This window comes from Musa acuminata, chromosome BXJ3-1, assembly GCF_036884655.1.
Source record: "Musa acuminata AAA Group cultivar baxijiao chromosome BXJ3-1, Cavendish_Baxijiao_AAA, whole genome shotgun sequence".
NCBI classification, from domain to species: Eukaryota; Viridiplantae; Streptophyta; class Magnoliopsida; order Zingiberales; family Musaceae; genus Musa; species Musa acuminata.
This window is the reverse complement of record NC_088349.1, coordinates 36,832,785-36,856,144: the sequence shown is the minus strand read 5'-3', so window position 1 is coordinate 36,856,144 and position 23,360 is coordinate 36,832,785. Positions and strand designations below refer to the sequence as shown.

General features: G+C 34.5%; 1 protein-coding gene across 1 annotated transcript; it reads left to right on the top strand.

Moving 5' to 3' along the window:
* Positions 1-17,328: 17,328 nt before the first annotated feature.
* Positions 17,329-22,509, top strand: LOC135629560 (probable phosphoribosylformylglycinamidine synthase, chloroplastic/mitochondrial). Its single transcript, XM_065137095.1, has 4 exons — positions 17,329-17,456; positions 17,668-17,740; positions 17,845-22,049; positions 22,207-22,509. Exons 2-3 carry the CDS (start codon positions 17,675-17,677, stop codon positions 22,042-22,044), a joined length of 4,266 nt encoding a protein of 1,421 aa, XP_064993167.1. The 5' UTR covers positions 17,329-17,456; positions 17,668-17,674; the 3' UTR covers positions 22,045-22,049; positions 22,207-22,509.
* The last annotated feature ends 851 nt before the right edge of the window (positions 22,510-23,360 follow it).

Sequence of the window (23,360 nt, the reverse complement as noted above, 5' to 3'; positions counted from 1 at the left end):
ACTTTTCAATAAACATCAAGTATGTAATGATAATTTGAGTCATAATATGATATTATCATAATTGTATACAAGCATGACAGAGTTAGAAATATTTACAAAAATATATCCTTTATTTTGTGTTAATTCGTTTGCTCTCTTGCTAAATAACAAAGATGAATTTTAATAATCAATTGTATAAAAGAGAGAACTAAAAAGTTAAACATAATCAAAATCTAGGAAGACAAAATTGATATTTTATTAAAATATCTTAAATATTTGTGTTGCCTACTTTGACATTACAACTACTTAAATTTCAAGATAAGTATATTCTAATGCTCTAAGATTATTTTATCATAAGTAACTTATAATGTATTGATAGTTTCCTTTTAGAGGAATGTTTGGACTTGGTACCTTTTAGTTAGTGACTTGAAATAAGAATTTATTCATTTAACTAGCGAATAAGTTATTCATTATTGAAACCTAAGAGCTAATAATATAGTTATACTTTAATAGAGTGAGTGTTATGTATATTGGTTTGCATTTGTAGAAGAAATTGAAAATCTACCCCTATTATAAGAATTGCTCATTTACAATAATAAACTATATAATTGAATAATATCAAAAAAAATATCCATCTTGTTGTATAATTTCTGCAATATAATGATGTAACTTGATTTCATATGGTAATAGTAATGTCAAAACTTCTTTTCTTATAAACTTGTATGTTTCTATTTCTAAAAATAAAAAGATAGTATTTTTTGATATAATTATACTTGTCATCACTATGGACAATCTATAGTTGCTCAAAGTTGATATTTAGAATTTTATTTGGGATATTTTTTCTACAAGTTGATATATAACCATATCGATTTTATTGATAATATTAGAGACTTTTATTTTATCATTTTTTATTCATCGCATAGTAAGATATTAACAATGCATAAAGCATTACAATTTATTTTTTATGATATTAGATAAATTAGTTCAAGGAGATTTAAGATGTATTGGAATATAAAGAAGTTGGTATGATCAATGGTTTAATATCAATAGATCTAATGTCATCTCCAATAATATCGTCTTTGATAGCCATAACTAAAAAACAAAAGTAATTCATGTTAGTAAAATATTTTAAAACAAGATCTAAATTTTAAGAATCATATAATACTATCTAAAATATTGAATAAAATAGCCAAATTAGTAAAAAAAAAAGAAGCTTTCCTAATAGCATTAAAAAAGGTATACAAATTTTCACAAACTACTTATCTATATGGTCCACATTGAGGTGAACTTGGTGTTATTAATCATAAGTTTCAACATCGAAACTACCATAATGCTTGATCGTATATTATCTCAAATATCATAAGTAAGTGAATAATGATTATTACTAATATAAGATTTTAGCCAACTATTCTAATTCTCAAGATGATGTTGGAGTAATCTCTATAGATGCTAGTGCAAAAAATTGCTTTGTCATTAAGAGAATGAAGATCGTTAGGCTAATAAGAAGTTGCCTTCGATACATGATGGACTAACACTTGATTATTAATAGAAAAAATAAATTTTGCATTATTGAAGTAATGTCTAGGTGGATGAATTATTCATCACAAGAGTGAGGTAATATAAAGATTAGGGTCAATTAAATTTTATGCATAAGGCTATATTATTTTAAAATAATCCAAGCAAATTGAAATCTTCATTATATATAGCAACTTCCTTAGTAAGTAATAATTTATAAAATGGTAGTGGTGAAATGCATAAAAGTTGAATAAAAAATTATGACCTTATACAATTTATAATATATACTTATTATATCCATAAAGTAAATATTTTATAAGAATATAATCATCTTTTAACATGATACTTATACCTTATATAACACTATTAAAATTGTGGTTTGTTAAAGTTAAAAAAATTATTTCATATCTTTCAAGTGCATAAATATAACTAAGAGAGTAATGAGCATCTACTTTGTGAATTAACAAATAATACCATAATAATTCAATAAGTTATGCTCTTCTTGAGATGAAGTATACAAAACATGGTGCAAAACTCTCTATGCATAGAATTCTTATTTGAAAAAAGAACCAACTTAGTTTTTTATGTGGTCGATTTAGGATTCCTGTAATATGTGAAAATCTAAATGTGGATTAAAAATCCTCACTATTACAATTTATGATTTGAATAATATCTTATTCACCATATCTAGGAATGTAGTTGATGATCCTCATCGTACAAGTTAAAAATATTAAAATGTGGTTGAATTGATTGTCAACTTGACTTGTTCGAGTCCTTTATTGATTATTTTATTTCAAAATAATAAAATTTTATAACAAACATATATTCTCATGATAATTTAAATCAAAATATGATGTTGTCAATATTTTATTTATGGATAGCAAACTTAAAAATTTAGCAATTATTTATCTTTGCTTTTATGTTAATTCTTTTACTTATATTCTAAAAATGATAAATTTTAAGAATAGATTTTTAAAAGGAGTGAACTAAAAATTTAAACATATTAAAAATCTAAAATTTCACAATTGTATATAAATTTTACAAAACTTTAGTTTTGCCTACTCTAATATAATAACCACCTAATGTTCTGGATGATTGTATTTTAATGATCAAATACTAGTTTATCATGGGCAACTAATAAGATATTGATACTTTCCTTTTATAGGAATGTTTAATCGCAATACCAACCAGTGACTTGAATTTAAAATTTTTTTTATTTAACTATCAAATAAGTTATTCATTATCAAAATATAAGAGCTAAGAATATTGTTATATTGTAATGGAGTGAGGATTTTGTTTGTTGGTCTACTTTTGTGGTGGAAATTGGAACTCTAACTCACTCTAAAGATTTGTCAATTTATGGTAATAGATTATATAATTAAATAAAATTGAGAAACAATACATCATATTGGAACAATTTTGCAATATAATGACATAGCTATATTTCATGTGGTAATAGTTATATCCAACCTTCTTTTCGAGAAAATATAGAACCGATTGTTATAATAATGCTTGTCATTTAAGAAAGTTGAATTTTGAAATTTCATTTGGGTTGTTTTTTCTACAGATTCACATTTATCCATTTCAATTTTATCGATAATATTAGAGAGACATGTATTTTAATAATTTTTAGTTCATCTTGAAGTAAAATAATGACAACACATAATGCATTACAATTTCTTTTTTATGATATTAAGAAAATGAGTTTATTGGGGTATAGGGTGTATAGGATTATGTAGAGGAGGAATGATAGCAGGTTTTAACTCGAATGATTTGATGTTATCTCCAGCGATAGTCTCTTTTATACCAATGCCTAAAGAACAAAATTAATTCAAGCTAGTAAAATAATTTGAAATAAGATCAAAATTCTAACAAAAATATAAAGCAACGAAAACTATGGTCTAAATTTAAAAGTTACACCCTGTTGACAAGAGAACGAGGAGTTACACCCTGTTGACAAGAGGTAGATTTCCCTACCTTTCTTAAATTTAAAAGTTTTAGCTTCTATTTTGATTCTTTAAATGTTGAAAGTTTTATAGTTTGAAAAATATGTATCAATTCTTTAAATGTCAAAATTTTTGTATTAAAGTAATCAGTTAAAGTTTTCATAATATTCTTTGACCCATGATTAAGGTTTTTATTATAGAATTAAATATGTTAAAAAGGTATATGTTTTATATGATATATTTTATGTATTACAGTTTATCTTTAATCTTGTCTGGATTAAAATCTTGTTAGACTAGAATATGTTATCTAAAATCTTTTTTTGATATTCTTTGATCTGAAATTTAAAATATATTATTCTGAATGATTTAAAATATGACTAGAATATGTTGAAATTTTATATGTATTGAAAACATAATTTTTATTTGAATTTAGAAGGCTATTTCCTTGTATTAAAACTTATCTCCCCGTCTCTCTTTTAATGTCTTATGATTTCTAGTCAAATTTAGAATGTTATTTCCTTGTATTAAAGCTTTTCTCCTCGTCTATCTTTTAATACATTATTATGTTTTTATTTATGTTGTTAATAGGTATATGCTATGATATGAAATTGAATATTAATTGGAATGAAATTGCTCACAGGCCAGGCCCAACCCACGGGTCAGGCCTTGGCCCGTAGGCTACCCCAGCCCAACCATTATGGGTGGTTACATACGATGCACATGACTAGTCCATGAGCCAAGGTTGGACCAGTTTTGTGTAATGCATGCTCAATCATGTATAATGCACATGACTAGTAGATGGACTGACTCAATCTAGCCCAATATTATTGTTGAACTTGAGCCCGATTGAACTAAACTAGACTTGATTAGTCTAGATCAATTCAGGGTGATTCCAAATTGATTGACTTATTCAAGTTAGTTTAACCTAAATTGAACTTAATTTAGTCTAACTTATACTAGTCTAGGGTGGTTCCAGACCAGTTAAATAAGGATTAGAGATCAGTTCAGTTAGGCTCTAGTAAATCGAGTTCAATTGAATCGATTAAACTAGAGTTCAAATCAATTGAGGGCTAATTTATATTATTTGATATTGATGATATTTGAAAGAGACGTTTTAAATATGTTATTTCATCCCAAAATGGACATGACCAGTGTGAGATTATATTATTTTCCTGCCAAGAGCAGGTAGGGCGATTCCCTTCGGGGATTAACGGGCCGTCAGACGTGGCGGTTGGACGGTTCCTCCATCCGCTGTTGGGAGGAACATGTCCCCACTTTGGCGGGTGTGGGACACCACTACATCCGCTGTTGGGAGTGCGATATGAGTTTGCCTCCATCCGCTGTTGGGAGAACACAAACTCATCCCGTAGGATAAAGCCTCTCCATCCGCTGTTGGGGGAGTGCTCCTTCGAGTATTTGATATACGCCAATGGGATGATTGATTGAATTTTGATCATGTATATATTTTGAGTTGACTTTTGGGGTTCCTACTCAACGTTGCTAAATTTTCTTTATTTTTTTTATTTTCAGAGCAGCCTTTCTCTAGTACTAAATCGAATTCCAATGGAGAGCGGACCTTCCTCTACCGCTAGGTAGAGCCACTTAGATGATTCTTGAAGTTAACATCACTATGTTTACTTTTTATTTATGATTCGATGAATAAATGGATTGTAATAAATGAATTGTAATAAATATTTATGAATGATGAATAAAGTGATGTTTATCTATTTGGCCTAAATGTGTGGAAAGATATATATATATATATATATATATATATATATATATATATATATATATATATATATATATATATATATATATATATATATATATATATATAAAATCCAGGATGTGACATGACATGACATTTGATATCAAAGCCGACCTAGCATTTGGGCAGGGTGAGACGGCTCGAGTAGGAAAGGGCTACCCGTGGATGGAGTCAGAGAACTCATCACGACTTGGAGCCACCGCTGAGTTAATCCTCACATGCACTATACTATGGTTCGATCTAGGATATATTTTGCCTTGACGAGGACGTCAAGCTAATTGAGTTGGGGATAATGTAACATCCCATTAGTCCCAAATCGGAAGTGGGTAATGTGTATGATTAGCTTATATAGGCCTGATGAGTGTACTACGAAAACTCCCGTTTAAGTATTTTGGTCCGTGGTTGAAGGACCAAAATGGAGTTATTGGCCAGTTAACTCATCAGACTCGGGTCGTGACATTTGGTATCAAAGCCAGGTTTAGGGCCTATAGGTGTATTAGGTCTCTTGATTGACTCTAACCGATGATTGTCTTTAACCTATTATAGGAGTAATGGAGCCAATTCCAGAGATTAGTGCTCCTGTCACTCGGGGTGCTCATTCCAGAGATTTGTGCTCATGGTCGCAATGCTACTAGAGTACGCACTCGGAGAGGTGTTCAAACAAATAATAACTTGGAAGCTCCACGTATCATAGAGCAAACCCAGTCCTCCGGTACACCTGTCACTAATTAGTGTCAATGGTCAAGATGACGTACACGGAGTCCTAGCGTAAGGAGGAACGAGATAAAATTCCACGGGGTAGGAATAATACTTTAGATCACTTTAAGAGATTAGGACCATCAATTTTTGAGGGCAAGCCAGATCCAATCTTTGCTGAACGTTGGATTCGTCAAGTGGAAAAGACATTCGAAGCTATCGAATGTAAGGAAAATCAAAAAGTGTCTTTCGCTTCTTTCATTTTGGAAGGGAAGGCAGACACTTGGTGGACCTCAAAAAGGAGGATGTTAGAGGCGGGAGGTAATGTGGTAACTTGGGAGCAGTTTAAAGATGCATTTTATGAGCAGTTCTTTCATGATTCAGTTCGGTTTGAGAAACAACAAGAGTTCCTTAGCATCCACCAAGGAAATAGAACTATAATGGAATATGATCATCATTTCACTGAGTTGGCTTAGTTCTCTCCACATATTGCTTTTAATGAAAGTCAAAGAGCTCGTCATTTTGAGAGGGGACTTCGATCATCAATTAGAAAGTCTGTTGCAGTACTGATTTTACCAACATATGCTGAAGTGTTAAATCGAGCTTTGGTGGTAGAGAAATTGGATAATGAATTACAACAAGCAAAGGATCAAAAGCAACCTTTTAGTGCTACACCATTTACGTATGGGGGATCACATTCTAGACCCTCAAAGAAAGGAAAAGATAAACAGTTTGGGCATCAACAAGCAGGAGCTCCTAGCAATCAAGTTGTTATAAGATGTTATTTCTGTGGGAAGACAGATCATGTTTCCACCTCATGCCCCATGGGACAACGCATATGTTTTTATTGTCAACAACCAGGGCACATGTCAAAGGATTGCCCACGGAAGCAACATCAACGCCGAGCTCCACCCCAAACAACTGGACAACAACAGCTACGACCCAGAGAGGAAGGACAGGCAAGAGTCTACGCACTGACTCATCAAGATGTTGAAGCCTCAGGATCTATTATTAAAAGTATCATCACACTCTGTGGTATGCCAGCATCTGTGTTTATTGATTCTGGTTCTACACATTCTTTTATATCACCCTATTTTGCTATGAAATTGCATAAGAATCGTGAGACAATGAATAATGCATTAATGGTAGTAATACCAGTTGGAAACTCTTTAATAGTTGATCAGATATATAGAAACTGTGTTATTACTATTGAAAGTCACGATTTGCTAGTAGATCTTATTCTACTAGAATTTCAAGATTTCGATGCTATCTTGGGTATGGACTGGCTTTCAGCATACCATGCAAGTGTCGATTGTTTTCGGAAGACTGTTACTTTCTCACATTTAGATCAACCACCTTTCAAGTTCATTGGGATTCAAGAAAAGTTTCCTTCTATTATTTCAGCCTTGAGTGCTACCCAACTATTATTGAAGGGATGTTAGGGATACTTGGCCTTCATTTCTGAAGAAGAATCTAAGAAGCCAGTATTAAAGGACATCCCCATTGTGCGAGATTTTTCAGATGTTTTTCCTGAAGATCTACTTGCACTGCCACCAAATAGATATATTGAATTTACAATTGATCTTCTACCTGGTACTGCACCTATTTCTAAACCTCTGTATAGAATGGCACCAATTGAGTTGGAGGAGTTAAAGAAACAGATCCAAGAGCTTTTGGACAAGGGTTTTATTCGACCAAGTGTATCACCTTGGGGTACCCCTGTCCTATTTGTGAAGAAGAAAGATGGATCTATGCGACTATGCATCAATTATAGACAACTCAACCAAGTGACCATAAAGAATAAATATCCTCTTTCCCGAATAGATGACCTGTTTGATCAACTTCAAGATACTCAGGTATACTCAAAGATTGATTTGAGATCCGGGTATCATCAACTGAAGATAAGGGAAGGAGACATACCGAAAATTGCCTTTAGAACAAGATATGGTCATTATGAATTCTTAGTAATGCCTTTCGGACTCACAAATGCACCAGCTGCCTTCATGGACCTCATGAATAGGGTATTCCACCCTTATCTTGATAAATTTGTAATTATGTTCATTGATGATATCCTGATCTACTCTAAAAACATAGCAAAGCATGAACACCATCTTAAGACATTTCTGGAAGTCTTAAGGCAAAAGAAACTGTATGCCAAGTTAAGCAAGTGCAACTTCTGGCTCAATGAAATTATGTTTCTCGGTCATGTAATTTCGAGCGCTGGTATATCTATTGACCCTCACAAGATTGAAGCTGTGATAAAATGGAAGCACCCTTCTAATGTTTCAGAGATTAGAAGCTTCTTGGGTTTGGCTGGATACTATAGAAGATTCGTAGAAGGCTTTTCAAAAATAGCAGCACCATTGACCAAGTTGAAACAAAAGAACATAAAATTCATGTGGGATGATAAATGTCAATAAAGTTTTCAAGAATTGAAGAAGAAATTAACTAGTGCTCCTATCTTGGTGATTCCTTCAGGGGGAGAAGGTTTTGTAGTGTATAGTGATGCCTCACTACAAGGGCTTGGTTACATCCTAATGCAAAATGAGAGGGTAGTTGCTTATGCATCGAGGCAATTAAAGCCTCATGAAAAGAACTATCCTACTCATGACTTAGAGCTAGCAGCTATCATTTTTGCACTGAAAATTTGGAGGCATTATCTCTATGGGCAGACTTTCAAAATCTTCGCAGATCATAAGAGTCTCAAATATATTTTTACACAGAAAGATTTAAATATGAGACAAAGAAGGTGGTTGGACTTTCTAAAAGATTATGATTTTAATATCAACTACCATCCTAGGAAAGCTAATGTAGTTGCTGATGCCTTAAGCAGAAATACATATAGTCTTGTAGCCTATATGAATATTCAAAGGAATTCTATGATGACGGAGTTAGCAGACTTAAAACTTAAACTTTTATCGGAGACAAATAAAGGTTTTCTTGTGTGTTTGATGGCACAATCATTTTTGGTGGAAAAGGTTAAAGAAGGTCGAAAGGAAGATACATATCTTCAAATGATAGTTAAGGAAATAGCTCAAGGTTCTAGACCTAAATTCCTCCAAGCCGAAGATGGTTCTATTATATTCCACAATCGGCTTTGTGTTCCCGAAAGTCATCCAGTAAAGATGCAATTATTAGAGGAGGCACATAGATCAAAATTTAATATCCATCCCGGGACTACTAAGATGTATCGAGATTTACGCCAAAACTATTGGTGGCCTGGTATAAAGAGAGATATAGCAGAGTTTGTCTCTAAATGTTTGATATGTCAACAGGTGAAGATAGAACATCGAGTACCTGCGGGAAAGTTGCAAAGGATTTCGATTCCTGAATGGAAGTGGGAGCAAGTCACTATAGATTTTGTGACAGGATTACCCAAGATTGTGAAAGGATATGATGGAATTTGGGTAATAGTAGACAGACTTACTAAATCTGCTCACTTCCTTCCTATTAACAAGAAGTATTCATTGGATAAACTAGCAAACTTATATATTAAGGAAATTATTCGATATCATAGGGTGTCAGTTAGCATTATCTCAGATAGAGATCCAAGATTCATTTCCAAATTTTGGGGAAGTCTACAAAAATCTTTAGGCACGCAGTTAAAGTTTAGTACAGCCTTTCACCCCCAAACTAATGGTCAATCTGAAAGGACAATACAAACTCTTGAAGATCTCTTAAGAGCATATGCTTTGGACTTTGGTGGGAGTTGGGATATGCACTTACATCTAATTGAGTTTTCTTATAATAATAGTTACCACTCTAGCATACAGATGGCTCCATTTGAAGCTCTTTATGAAAGAAAGTGCAGATCACCTGTATATTAGGATGAGGTAGGAGAACGGAAGCTTTTGGGGCCTCAATTAATTCAAAAAGATGTTGATAATATTCGAATTATATGCCAAAGATTATTAACAGCTCAAAGTCATCAGAAAAGTTATGTAGATCGAAGGCGAAGAGATCTAGAGTTCGAAGTTGGTGAGCACGTCTTCTTAAAGGTGTCGCCAACCAAGGGAGTTATGAGGTTTGGTCAAAGGGGAAAGTTAGCCCCAAGATTTATTGGCCCATTTGAGATCTTACAAAAGGTTGGGCCTATAGCATACAAATTGGCATTGCCCCCGGCTTTGGCTAGCATCCATGATGTATTCCACGTGTCAATGCTTCGAAGATACATCAGGGATCCATCACATGTCATATTTTACCAACCTCTACAACTACGAGATGATGCCACTTTTAGAGAACAACCAGCCCAGATCTTGCAAAGGAAAGAACATGTTCTAAGGAACAAAATTATACCTTTGGTAAAGATTTGTTGGCAACACCATTCAGACCAAGAGGCAACGTGGGAAAGAGAAGAAGATATGCAAGAGCAGTATCCTCATCTATTCTATTAAGGTAAGCTAAATTTGGGGACCAAATTTCCTATAGGAGGGGAGAAATGTAATCAAATCAAATATTTAAGTTAGGAATTGATTTTATTTCCTTACTTGTTATTATAATTTAAGGAAATCTTAATCTACTTCCTTGTTTGTTGATATGAATTAAGGAAATAACTATTAAGTATTCCAAATATGATGATATCATATTTGTTAGTATATTAAATAGAAATAATTTATATTAAATAAATATGAAAATTAAAATAAATTTCCCTTAATAGAGGCTCACCTCCTCCTATTTAAAGGGGAGGGATTTCTCTCCTTCGTTCGTCACCTAGTCGAGCCTGGCAATGGGAGGAACGAGGAGTTACACCCTGTTGACAAGAGGTAGGTTTCCCTACCTTTCTTAAATTTAAAAGTTTTAGCTTCTATTTTGATTCTTTAAATGTTGAAAGTTTTATAGTTTGAAAAATATGTATCAATTTTTAAATGTCAAAATTTTTGTATTAAAGTAATCAGTTAAAGTTTTCATAATATTCTTTGACCCATGATTAAGGTTTTTATTGTAGAATTAAATATGTTAAAAAGGTATATGTTTAATATGATATATTTTCTATATTACAGTTTATCTTTAATCTTGTCTGGATTAAAATCTTGTTAGACTAGAATATGTTATCTAAAATCTTTTTTTGATATTCTTTGATTTGAAATTTAAAATTTATTATTTTGAATGATTTAAAATATGACTAGAATATGTTGAAATTTTATATGTATTGAAAACATGATTTTTATTTGAATTTAGAAGGCTATTTTGTTATATTAAAACTTATCTCCCAGTCTCTCTTTTAATGTCTTATGATTTCTAGTCAAATTTAGAATGTTATTTTCTTATATTAAAGCTTTTCTCCTCGTCTATTTTTTAATACATTATTATGTTTTTATTTATGTTGTTAATGGGTATATGCTATGATATGAAATTGAATATTAATTGGAATGAAATTGCTCACAAGCCAGACCCAACCCACGGGTCAGGCCTTGGCCCGTAGGCTACCCCAGCCCAACCATTATGGGTGGTCACATGCGATGCACAAGACTAGTCCATGAGCCAGGGCTGGGCCAGTTTTGTGTAATGCATGTTCAATCATGTATAATGCACATGACCAGCAGATGGACTAGCTAAATCTAGCCCAATATTATTGTTGAACTTGAGCTCAAATATTGATTGAACTAAACTAGACTTGATTAGTCTAGATCAATTCAGGGTGATTCCAAATTGATTGACTTATTCAAGTTAGTTTAACCTAAATTAAACTTAATCTAGTTTAAATTATACTAGTTTAGGGTGGTTCCAGACCAGTTAAATAAGGATTAGAGATCAGTTCAGTTAGGCTCTAATAAATCGAGTTCAATTGAATCGATTAAACTAGAGTTCAAATCAATTGAGGGCTAATTTATATTATTTGATATTGATGATATTTGAAAGAGGCGTTTTAAATATGTTATTTCATCCCAAAATGGACATGACCAGTGTGAGATTATATTATTTTCCTACCGAGAGCAGGTAGGGCGATTCCCTTCGGGGATTAGCGGGCCGTCAGACGTGGCGGTTGGACGGATCCTCCATCCGCTGTTGGGAGGAACGTGTCCCCACTTTGGTGGGTGTGGGACACCACTCCATCCGCTGTTGGGAGTGCGATATGAGTTTGCCTCCATCCGTTGTTGGGAGAACACAAACTCATCCCGTAGGATAAAGCCTCTCCATCCGCTGTTGGGGGAGTGCTCCTTCGAGTATTTGATATACGCCAATAAGATGATTGATTGAATTTTGATCATGTATACATTTTGAGTTGACTTTTGGGGTTCCTACTCAGCGTTGCTGAATTTTCTTTATATTTTTTATTTTCAGAGCAGTCTTCCTCTAGTACTAAATCGGATTCTAATGGAAAGCGGACCTTCCTCTACCGCTAGGTAGAGCCACTTGGATGATTCTTGAAGTTAACATCACTATGTTTACTTTTTATTTATGATTCGATGAATAAATGGATTGTAATAAATGAATTGTAATAAATGTTAATGAATGATGAATAAAGTGATGTTTACCTATTTGACCTAAATGTGTGGAAAGATATATATATATATATATATATATATATATATATATATATATATATATATATATATATATATATAAATCCAGGATGTGACATGACAGAAAGAAACAAGCTTTTAGGTTGGTATGAAAAGAATTGAAGATAACTTTTCATATTACATATTTCCTATATGGTCAACATTGTGTTGAACTTGGTGTTATTTATCATTAGTTTAATATCAAAACTATCATAATGTTAGATCGTATGATATTCCAAATACTATAAACAAATAAATAATGATTATTACTGACCTAAGATTTTTGCCAACTTTTCTAATGCTGAAGATGATGTTAGAGCAATCTCATCAGAAGCTACCAGGAAAAATTGTATTGTCGTAAAGAGAATGATGACCATCATGCTAATGAGAAGTTGTCTTAGAAATATAATGGGCTAACACTTGATTATTTGTAAAAAAAAATTTATAATATTGAAGTAGTATGTCTTATTGGATGAATTGTTAATCACAAGAGTGAGTTGCTTTAAAGATTAGGGTCAACTAAATGTTATACATAAGGTTTTAGTCTTTTAAAACTGACCATGGTCATCTAGAAACTAAAATCTTTATTGTATATTATAACTTTTTTTTGTATGCATTAACGTGTCTCATGGTAGAAGTGAAATTTATATAAATTAAATCAAGAATTATGACCTTATATAACTTGTTATATTTATTAATTAAATATTCTATAGAAACAATGTCATCTTTTAATATAATGCTTATACTTTATATAGCACTCTAAGATTGTTGTATGGTAAGTTTGAAAAAATATATTCCATATCCTTCATGTGCATATAACTGAGAGAGGAATAAGCAACTCATTTATGAATTAGCTAGTAATCCTTTAGTCATCTAATACTTTATGCTTTTTTGTGTCAGGTATACGAGGCATTATGCTAAACTTTCCAACATAGAAATCTTATTTGAAAATAGCACCAACTTTATTTTTCTGATGATGAATTTTTTATTCTTGTAATTTCTGAAAATCTAAACATGGTGCAAAAATTCTCACTTTTAAAATTTATAATTTGAATAATATCTAGTTCACCTTCTTCATGAACCCAGTTGATGATCCTCTTCATATAAGTTAAAAATAATAAAATGTGGATGAAATTATTATCAATTTGACTTATTTGAGACCTTCGTTCATTATTATATATCAATAGAACCAAACTTTTCAATAAACATCAAGTATGTCATGATAATTTGAGACATAATATGATATTATCATAATTGTATATAAGCATGGCAGAGTTAGAAATATTTACAAAAATATATCTTTTATTTTATGTTAATTTGTTAGCCCTCATGCTAAATAACAAAGATGAATTTTAATAATCAGTTGTATAAAGAGTAGAACTAAAAATTCAAACAAAATCAAAATCTAAGAAGACAAAATTATTATTTTATTAAAATTTATTAAATATTTGTTTTGCCTACTTTGACATTACAACCACTTCAATTTCAATATGAGTATATTATAATGCTCTAAGATTATTTTATCATAAGTAACTTATAATGTTTTGATAGTTTCTTTTTAATGGAATGTTTTGACTTGGTACTTGCTAGTAACTTGAAATGATAATTTATTCATTTAACTAGCAAATAAGTTATTTATTATCAAAACCTAAAAGCTAATAATATAATTATACTTTAATAAAGTGAGTATTGTGTACAATGGTTTGCATTTGTAGAAGAAATTGAAAATCATCCCCTATTACAAGAATTGCTCATTTACAATAATAAACTATATAATTGAATAATATCAATAAAAATACCCATCTTATTGTAAATTTCTGTAATATAATGATATAATATGATTTCATGTGGTAATAGTAATGTCAAAACTTCTTTTCTTAAAAACTTGGATGTTTCTATTTTTAAAAATAGAAAGAGAATATTTTTTGATATAATTATACTTGTCATGACTATGGACAATCTATAATTGCTCAAAGTTGATATTTAGAATTTCATTTGGGATATTTTTTCTATAAGTTGAAATCTAACCATATCGATTTTATCGATTGTATTAGAGATTTTTATTTTATCATTTTTTATTCATCACATAGTAAGATATTGATAATGCATAATGCATTACAATTTATTTTTTATGATATTAGAAAAATTAGCTCAAGGAGATTTAAGGTGTATTGGATTATAAAGAAGAGGTATGATTAAAGGTTTAGTATCAACAGATTTGATGCCATCTCCAACTATATCCTCTTTGATAGTAATGACTAAAAAATAAAAGTAATTCATGTTAGTAAAATATTTTGAAACAAGATCTAAATTTTAATAATCATACGATACTATCTAAAATGTTGAATAATATAGCTAAATTAGTAAAAAAAAAAAAGCTTTCTAGATGGCATTAAAAAAACTAGATAAATTTTTACAAACTACTTATCTATATGGTCCACATTGCGGTGAACTTGGTGTTATTAATCATAAGTTTTAACATCGAAACTATCATAATGCTTGATCATATATTATTCCAAATATCATACGCAAGTGAATAATGATGATTACTAATATAAGATTTTAGCCAACTATTCGAATTCTCAAGATGATGTTAGAGCAATCTCTTTAGATGCTAGAGTAAAAAATTGCATTATCATTGAGAGAAGCGAGATCGTTAGGCTAATAAAAAGATGCCTTTGAAACATGATGGACTAACACTTGATTATTCGTAAAAAAAAAAAAAAAATTACTTTATTGAAGTAATGTCGAGATGGATGAATTATTCATCATAAGAGTAAGGTAAGCTAAAGATCAGGGTAAATTAAATTTTATACATAAGGCTATATTATTTTTAAACTATCTATGTAAACTGAAATTATTGTATATAGCAACTTCCTTAGTATGTAATAATGTATAAAACTAAAGCGTCACGGGAGAACTCACAAAGATAGTTTGATATTTTATTTGAAGGAACTGATTCAACTTGTTAAAACTAAACTGTCACGAAAGAACTTACAAGGGTATTTTGATATTTTATGTCATAGAAAAATGAATAGTACATTATGACATGGGAGTATCTAATTTGTTACAATATGTTCATATGGATCTTGCTGATGTTATGGTATATTTTTCCATAATGGTGCCTTATATTTTTCAACTCAGTACACTCAATTATGACAGCTCATAAGCATATTCCCTATATAAAGATACAACTATCTCAAGGTGTTTTTCTTCGTGACCAAGGATTGCATTAAAGAAGTTGGTTACCAATTGTAAAATATTTAATTTTGAAATTCTCTATGCATGAAGGATTGTTTCATACACTAGTACTTATTTTAGTGTTTAGGGATTAGAAAAGACTTTTAGAAACTAATGATATTTTGACAGAAGCGCTCTTGGAGTGCTTCCTTAAAACTCTGTATCACTTGAATGCTTCCTTGAGTGGTGTGTTCTTTATTTTCTAGTTCTATATCTGTATCCTTGTTTAATTTTATTTGGGTAGTGAATTTTCTATGTCCCTTTGTGATTTTAAATTTGGTCATGAGCTATATTTCGTTTTTATCAAAGTTGCTTCGTTAGTTCGTTCCCTTTTCTATTCGACAAATTGTACATCGATTTTCTTTTGAATTATATTCTACTATACCTCCCAATGTGCATCACACCGGTATCACTAAAGGTTTACCAATTGACAACAAACACTATAGAACTTAATGTAGAAGATTTGTAATTAGAAGAAACAAAACAAGAAGAATCAAAGTTGATACTATGCAGAGAGAATATGTTGCTTAGGTAGTCACTAATTCGACAAGAGATTTAACAGAAACAATTTGTAATTCAAAAAGGAAAGAGATTGTTTAACAATACCATGCTTACATAACAAATGATACCATCCTTCTTGTTATAAATATACTCATATTTCAAACCCCATTAGTTTGAAATGTCACACTAAGACTAAACTAATAGGAAATGTGACCAAATTGGCAAACATAAAACTTAAATGAAATTGCATAATGTACTTAACGAAGTAAAATGTATATTCCTAGGAACATAAAGGAATTGTGAAGCAGCATGTTGATATGATTAACTTTGTTTTTATCCTGATTGATATGATTGACTTGTCTAATATATTATTGAGTGTTTTTCTTGAAAAGAGTATTAGAAATGCTTCTTTGTTGCAAGGCTTAGAACAGAGATATTAATGGAATGAATAGTGAAATCGTAAAGATAAAAAAAAACATACTTTAATTAGTATTATATAATGTCTATATTTATACAGGGTGAAAGAAAAGATTTTCTCATGTAATTGGTAAAATCTTATCTACTATACAGTTGAAGAAATCTCTATGTTATCAATTACTATTAGAACATATAATAGCATGATCACACGTTAAAGCTGAAGGGTCACGAGAGAACTCATAAAGATAGTTTGATACTTTATACCTAGGAAAAATGAACAGAAGAAGGACTCACAAGCATATTTTTGATATTTATATCAAGAAAAAATGAGCCGGATTCAGTTCGTCAGAACTAAAGGGTCACAAAGGTAGTTTGGTATTTTATGTCGAGGAAAATTGATTTTTTTATTTAGCCAAAATTGATTGAACTGATGGTATAAGGGTATTTTGGTATTTAAATAAATGGTGTGAAAAGATAAAAAGGACTCTACTTTAAAAAAAAAAAGAAAAAAAAGGAAAATCGAGGGGTGTTTTTGGGAATCAAATATATCCCCTCACCCCCTCCCCCTCCCTCGCGCCCTTCTGTTATCGATGCTCCCCACTCCGCTCCGCCTGTCCCCTTTCATCAAATCCCAAAAGATATGGTGTTTATTCCTTGACATTGTTTTACCGAGTTGTGGGTGGTCAAAGGGGTCCACTCGCCGCATTGTTGTACATCTTTGTTTCACTTCGGGCCCCTTTTCTGTTTATTTTCTATTTACATTTATTTTTATTTCCACCCTCTAAAAAGATCCCACCCGCAACACAAACAAAAACCCTACTCGCCCGGTATCCCTCTCCGTCCCTCTTCCCCCCAGCAGCCCCCTGCTTCCCGTCCTTCGCTTCAAAGGTACGCCATATGTGTGTTCGCGTGTAGATTTTCAATCGCCTTTTTTCCTGATCTTCTCGGGATTTCTGTTCGTTTTCTTCGTTTTCCTCAAGTTTGAATCTTTCCTGTCTCATCTCATCCCACATGCCGTAGTTATGATCAAAACATGATGTTTTGTTGTTGCTTTACCCGGTTTAGTTGGTCAAGAAAGCTGTTATCTTGGTTGTTGCAGTGATCTCATGGTGGTTCTCGGGGACACGACAGCGACCGGGTTCCTCCGCCTCCAAGCTTCCTCAATTCCTGCGGTAGGCATCCTTGATTTGGGTCTTTGATCCTGTTCCTCCTTCAGTAGGTCTTGCTATGTGTTTGCGAGTGTGTGTTTTAAAGGCTGCCCTTTTGTCTGTTTTAGGGAAGGCGAGGATCTAATGGTGTTCTTTGGCGCACGTATCATCGTCGTATGAGGTGCCATGTGACTCGATGCAGTTTTGATCGTCGGCAGCTCCCTGGATTGGCCACTGGCAGAGGCTTGATGCCAAGGTCACCGCTTTTGTTGAATCCGAGAGCTGTTCGGTCAAAGGGCTTACAGGACCCGGTAGTGGAGGAACCTGATGCATTGGGACTGGCCCCCGAGATCATGCACTTCTACCGTCGCCCTCTGCTTCAGGAAAGTGCTGTGGCGGAGCTGCTGAGGCAGGTTCAAATAAGGGTTTCTGCTGACATCGTGGACATAGAAACTGAGCAGTGCTTCAACGTAGGTCTGAATGGTATGCTGTCAGGCGAGCAGCTCAGAATACTTAAGTGGCTTCTTCAAGAAACATTTGAGCCTGAGAACTTGCAGGCAGAGAGCTTCCTGGAAAAAGAGGCTTCAAAGAATGTTGGTGCCATGATCGTTGAGGTTGGACCTCGCATGTCCTTTACCACAGCCTGGTCAACGAATGCTGTATCGATCTGCCAGGCTTGCTCTTTGGCAGAAGTGACTCGGATGGAGAGGTCAAGAAGATATCTTCTGCGTGTTAGGACAGGAAGCAAGCCACTGGATGAGAGCCAAATTAATGATTTTGCAGCCATTGTTCATGATAGAATGACAGAGTGTGTTTATTCAAAAAGACTAGTGACATTCCACTCTAGTGCTGTACCAGAGCCTGTTACGGTAATTCCAGTTATCGAGAGGGGGAGGGAGGCATTGGAAGAAATTAATTTGAAGATGGGACTTGCTTTCGATGAGCAAGATATTCAGTACTACACCCGCCTTTTTAGAGATGACATCAAACGGAATCCAACTACCGTTGAGCTCTTTGACATTGCTCAATCGAACAGTGAGCATAGCAGGCACTGGTTCTTTAATGGGAAACTCATTATAGATGGTGAGCCAATGAGCAAAACATTAATGCAGACTGTGAAGAGCACTTTGAAGGCAAACCCAAAGAATTCTGTTATTGGATTCAAGGACAACTCAAGCGCAATAAAGGGATTTCCAGTAACCCAATTGCGTCCAGCCGCACCTGGCTTGACATCTCCACTATGCAATTTAACGTGTGAGCTTGATGTATTATTTACTGCAGAGACTCATAACTTTCCTTGTGCTGTGGCTCCTTACCCTGGGGCAGAAACAGGTGCTGGAGGCCGCATAAGGGACACACATGCCACAGGAAGGGGATCCTTTGTTGTTGCTTCCACGGCTGGCTATTGTGTTGGCAACCTTCATATTGAAGGGGCCTATGCTCCATGGGAAGATCCATCCTTCACATACCCATCAAATTTGGCTTCTCCTCTGCATATTTTAATTGATGCAAGTGATGGAGCATCTGACTATGGCAACAAGTTCGGAGAGCCTCTGATTCAGGGCTACATGAGGACTTTCGGGATGAGACTTCCAAGCGGTGAGCGGCGTGAATGGCTGAAACCTATTATGTTCAGTGCAGGAATTGGACAGATTGATCATTCACACATATCAAAGGGAGAGCCAGAAGTGGGCATGCTTGTTGTCAAGATTGGAGGTCCAGCTTATCGGATTGGAATGGGAGGTGGCGCGGCCTCGAGCATGGTCAGCGGGCAGAATGATGCAGAGCTAGATTTTAATGCGGTGCAGCGAGGAGATGCTGAAATGGCACAGAAGCTATACCGTGTAGTCCGTGCTTGTGCTGAAATGGGAGACAAAAATCCTATCATTAGCATCCATGATCAGGGAGCTGGGGGAAATTGTAACGTTGTGAAAGAAATTATCTACCCTGAAGGAGCTGAAATTGACATTCGCTCTATAGTAGTCGGTGATCATACCATGTCAGTTTTAGAGATTTGGGGTGCAGAGTACCAAGAACAGGATGCACTGTTAATAAAACCTGAGAGTCGGAGCTTGTTGGAGTCTGTATGTAAGAGGGAAAGGGTCTCCATGGCTGTTATCGGTACCATCAGCGGTAGTGGGCGAATCATGTTGATAGACAGCTCAGCTGTTGAGCATTGCCAGATAAATGGACTCCCTCCCCCACCTCCTGTTGAGAATCTTGAGCTTGAAAAGGTGCTTGGAGACATGCCCCAAAAAAGCTTTGAGTTCAAGCGGGTAACACCTGTGGTTGAGCCGCTTGATATTGCCCCTGGCACTACATTAATGGATTGCCTGAAAAGGATCTTGAAATTACCTTCAGTTTGTTCTAAACGGTTTTTAACAACAAAAGTTGACAGGTGTGTGACTGGACTTGTGGCGCAACAGCAGACTGTGGGTCCCCTCCAACTTCCTCTTTCTGATGTTGCTGTTATCTCTCAGACATACACAGACCTGACTGGTGGTGCTTGTGCAATAGGTGAGCAGCCAATAAAGGGTTTATTAAACCCAAAATCTATGGCAAGGTTGGCTGTTGGGGAAGCATTGACAAATTTAGTCTGGGCGAAGGTTACATCCCTTGGAGATGTGAAGGCTAGCGGTAACTGGATGTATGCTGCCAAGCTAGATGGAGAAGGAGCAGCCATGTATGATGCTGCTGTGGCTCTGTCAGAATCCATGATTCAACTAGGTATAGCCATTGATGGGGGAAAGGATAGTCTTTCTATGGCAGCACATGCTTCCGGTGAGCTTGTTAAGGCTCCCGGTAACCTGGTCATCAGCACATATGTGACTTGCCCTGATATAACACTGACTGTGACTCCTGACTTGAAACTTGGAGATGATGGCGTTCTTCTACACATTGATCTAGCGAAAGGACTTCGTCGTTTAGGTGGTTCTGCACTTGCCCAGGTGTTTGACCAAGTTGGTGATGGGTGCCCTGACCTTGATGATGTTCTATACCTGAAAATTGTGTTTGAGACTGTTCAGGAGCTACTAAGTGAACGACTAATTTCTGCCGGCCATGACATCAGTGATGGTGGGATTATTGTTTGTATTCTTGAGATGGCATTTGCTGGTAACTGTGGTGTGCAGTTGAACTTGAGTTCCAAGGGCCATAACCTTCTCCAAGAACTGTTTGCAGAAGAGCTAGGTCTCGTTCTTGAGGTCAGCTTGCAGAACATTAACAAAGTTGAGAAAAGGCTTGAAGCAGCTGGGATCTCTGGGGAGATAATTGGAAATGTTACTGCATCACCAACCATAGAGTTGTCTGTTGATGGGATTAACCAACTAAAGGAAGAGACATCCTACCTTAGGGACTTGTGGGAGGAGACAAGTTTTCAGCTGGAGGGTCTTCAAAGGCTGGCTTCTTGTGTCAAATTGGAGAAGGAAGGCTTGAAGAGTAGACACGTACCTTTGTGGAGATTATCCTTTGCTCCGAGGTTCACTGATGAAAAGCTGATGTCTGCTACCTTGAAACCCAAGGTAGCTGTCATTCGAGAGGAAGGGAGCAATGGTGATAGAGAAATGTCAGCTGCATTCTATGCTGCTGGATTTGAACCTTGGGACATCACCATGTCGGACCTTTTGCATGGACAAATTTCTTTAAATGATTTCAATGGAATTGTATTTGTTGGTGGATTTAGTTATGCCGATGTGCTGGATTCAGCAAAAGGTTGGTCAGCAACAATAAGGTTTAATCAGCCTCTTCTACAACAATTTCAAGATTTCTACAATCGTCCAGACACTTTCAGCCTTGGTGTTTGCAATGGGTGTCAGCTCATGGCTCTTCTTGGATGGGTGCCTGGTGCCAGTGTTGGTGGTTCCCTTGGTAATGGTGGAGATATGTCACAACCTAGGTTCATTCACAACGAATCTGGTCGCTTTGAGTGCCGCTTTACAAGTGTAACGATTGGAGAATCTCCAGCCATAATGTTCAAAGGAATGGAGGGCAGTACATTGGGTGTTTGGGCTGCTCATGGTGAGGGAAGAGCGTACTTCCCCGATGATGGCATTCTAAATAATGTTCTTAAGTCTAGATTGGCCCCTCTACGGTATTGCGATGATGATGGCAGCATAACCGAGATTTATCCTTTCAACCCAAATGGTTCTCCGCTGGGGGTTGCTGCTCTTTGTTCTCCTGATGGAAGGCACCTCGCCATGATGCCACATCCAGAACGATGCTTCATGATGTGGCAATTCCCGTGGTATCCGAAGGAATGGGATGTCGAAAAGAGAGGGCCAAGTCCATGGTTACGCATGTTTCAGAATGCTCGCGAATGGTGTTCTTGAAAGAGGTACTTTCACCTTTTGTTTGCCTGAAGTCTTAGATTTTTCCAAAAAAATCTGCATTACCAACTACAATCAATATAAAAGCTGACTCTTACTCCTGATCTTTTATCTGCTTTTTGTCCATTTATTTGGTCCTAACTTTTGAAACTTGAGTTTATGCAGAGAAACGGAGTTTCATACTGTCAGTCTTCTGTTTCCTTGGCTATTCTTCACAATATTTAATTATCTGATATGGTACTCGAGAAGTGTCCACCAAAAAGGCATTTCAAGACAATAATGAAGGAACCCATTGATTCCCTGATGAAAATGACTGGGTTACATTGGACTTGTTTTTCCGAACTCCATCGTACCTATTCCAAACAAATAATCCAGAATGGCTTTTATTTACTCGTGTTTTCGAACTCCGTCTGGTCTGTTTTCTGTTTCATGGATATAAACCACATGAGAACGGGCATCTTTTGGTTACTTATTTCATTTTGCATCTGATTTGTGGAACTAAACAATGAATTTGAGTAAATAATATGAGGCTTAATCACAAGGATAAATTTAACTCTCTTGGGATACGTAGAATGGAGGTACCTTCGTTCAGCATTGTTATTGATTTTGAGCGGGGAGATTCTGAGGAAATGTTTTTCTTTGTTGAAACAAGAAAACTATTGACGATGATTAAAATGACTGATATGTCAATTTTTTAATGTGTCCTTGTGGCTGCACACACATTCTAAATATTGTAGATTAAGGACAAATGTCTATTTCTTTTCCTTTTAGTGTTCCAACTCTTCACCTCGGGTTTAGCCATGGTCATTGTTTGCTTGGCGATGCTTATGTTCTCGATGGAGTTGATCACAAAGTCACTACCAAGTGTATTACTGATATAATAGAAAAGGCAAGTAACATTAACTTTTATCTTCTATTTTAATCGTAATTACAGGTAATTTATAACATAATTAAATTTTAACTATCTAATATAATCCCAACTATTTTTACAAGATATATCTTTTCCATGCCACTTTCAGGTTCTTTTCAAGATTGTCATCATGTACTTGAAGAAGGAAACTTAATTTTCTTGTAATAAAGCATGAGAAAGGGTAGGCGTTTTACAAAACTGAGACAATATGCAGTCTCAACAGACATTTTCTTAATATTAAATTGGATTAATTATATATAACTGTTGGTCTAAACTTATATTTTTATCCCAAAGAAAAAAAGAAAAAGTAGTTGATATTGAGCCTCAAATTAGAGTTCCAAGTTGGTGATCTCATCAATCGCATGTTTTTTAATTGCATATTATACGTTTAAAGTTTCAAGGGTAAATT

Bases quoted from the DNA above. Each gene is read 5' to 3' on its own strand.
- LOC135629560 (XM_065137095.1), top strand. From the start codon at position 17,675: ATGGTGGTTCTCGGGGACACGACAGCGACCGGGTTCCTCCGCCTCCAA. The intron at 17,741-17,844 runs GTAGGCATCCTT...TGTCTGTTTTAG, and splicing joins AAGCTTCCTCAATTCCTGCG to GGAAGGCGAGGATCTAATGG.